Source organism: Papaver somniferum, chromosome 11 (assembly GCF_003573695.1).
Source record: "Papaver somniferum cultivar HN1 chromosome 11, ASM357369v1, whole genome shotgun sequence".
NCBI classification, from domain to species: domain Eukaryota; kingdom Viridiplantae; phylum Streptophyta; class Magnoliopsida; order Ranunculales; family Papaveraceae; genus Papaver; species Papaver somniferum.
This window is the reverse complement of record NC_039368.1, coordinates 68,424,675-68,426,651: the sequence shown is the minus strand read 5'-3', so window position 1 is coordinate 68,426,651 and position 1,977 is coordinate 68,424,675. Positions and strand designations below refer to the sequence as shown.

Sequence of the window (1,977 nt, the reverse complement as noted above, 5' to 3'; positions counted from 1 at the left end):
AAGTTACACAAGGATCTTTGGGGATAACACTTCTCTAGCTGTTATTTTACGGTTGGTGATGAATGGTTCTTACGAACGATAGATAAGTATTCTAATCCTGTTAACGCTTGGTAACGGCGAAGGATTCCTTGATCATCTTTCTTTTATTATTATCTTTTGATTTATCTTACAACAAAACCCCCCTTGTTATTTACTTTATCTTGCTATTTCAAATAACCTATCAATTACACAGCTCTCTGTGGGAACGATCTCTTACTACCGCTATATTACCAGTTAATTCGTGGGAAATATATTTATTAATTTGTTGAGCCTACGACATCCCATACACTAACCCAACTGCATACATAATGTCTGGTCTTGTAGCAGTTAAATATCTGAGACATCCAACAAGACACTTAAAGTCTGTTGAATTCACAAGTTCTCCTGATCCATATTTTGTTAATTTCAATTTCTCTTCTACTGGTGTTAAAATTGGATTGCGATTATCCATCTTGAATCTCTTCAATATTCCATCTGCATATCTATGTTGATTAATAAAGATACCTCTTTCTGTTTGTTGTACTTCAATACCAAGAAAATATGACATTAATCCAAGATTTATCATTTCAAACTCCTTCACCATATCCTCCCTCAATTCATTGATCATATCTAAGCTATTTCCTGTGAATATAAGATCATCCACATACAAACAAACTATAATATGATTGCTAAAAGAATCAGCTTTCAAATACAGTGTATGCTCATATGGGCATCTTGTAAAACCTTTCTCAATGAAGTATGAATCTATTCTTGTATACCAAGCACGTGGTGCTTTTTTTAAACCATACAAAGCTTTATTTAGCTTGTATACTTGATTCTCTTTTCCCTCTATAACATAACCTGCTGGTTGTTCAACATATACTTCTTCTTCTAGTATACCATTCAAGAATGCACTCTTCACATCCATCTGAAAAATCTTCCAGTGTTTCTGAGAAGCTAAAGCAATGATCATACGTATTGGATCCAATCTTGCAACTGGTGCAAATACTTCTGAGTAGTCTATTCCTTGTTTTTGTCTCTATCCCTTAGCAACTAATCTTGCCTTCAATCTATCTACTTTACCATCTGATTTATACTTAGTCTTGTAAACCCACTTAACACCTATTGTTTTCTTTCCTTGTGGAAGTTCAATAAGCTCCCGTGTATTATTTTTCTCAATAGACTTGAACTCTGCATCCATGGATTGTATCCACCCTTGTTCTTTAGAAGCTTCTTCATAAGCTACAGGATCATAATCTCCAAACAAAGCAAAATTAATTACTTCTTCATCAGTATCTTCATCATCTCTTGTTAACACATAATTATTCATTCTTGTTTGTGTTACAATATTTCTTCTTCGTCTTGTATTTTCTTCTTGTTGTGGTGCAACATCAATTCTAACTTCTTCTTGATGTTCAACAACATCATTCTGAGTTCTTATTTCTTCTTCAACTATAACTGGTACTGTTCTGACAGTTTCTTTTGTTGTTGTAACATTCAAATCCCATTGTGAATCTTCATCAAAAATCACATCTCTACTAATAATTATTTTCCCTATTTCTGGAATATAAATCTTGTATCCTTTGGTTACAAAGCTATAACCAACAAGAATATACTTATCACTCTTATCATCCAATTTCTTCCTAAGTTCTTTAGGTACATGTGCATATGCAATGCACCCAAAAATTCTCAAATGTCTTACACTTGGTCTTATTTCTCTCCAAGCTTCTTCTGGTATCTTATTATTCAAGCTATTTGTAGGACATCTGTTAAGTAAATATATTACCGTATCAACTGCATAACTCTAAAAATTCTTAGGTAAATCCTTTGTTCTTATTATAGTCCTTTCCATCTCCATTACAGTTCTGTTTTTTCTCTCAGCAACACCATTCTGTTGAGGTGTATATCTAGATGTTAAGAGATGTAGGATACCATGTTCTTCCATGAAACTATCAACAA

General features: G+C 33.2%; 1 protein-coding gene across 1 annotated transcript; it reads right to left on the bottom strand.

Moving 5' to 3' along the window:
- Positions 1–310: 310 nt before the first annotated feature.
- Positions 311–991, bottom strand: LOC113324518 (uncharacterized mitochondrial protein AtMg00810-like). The gene is made up of 2 exons (XM_026572840.1): positions 880–991; positions 311–660 (listed from the first exon to the last, which is right to left on the bottom strand). Exons 1-2 carry the CDS (start codon positions 989–991, stop codon positions 311–313), a joined length of 462 nt encoding a protein of 153 aa, XP_026428625.1.
- Between the last annotated feature and the right edge of the window lie 986 nt (positions 992–1,977).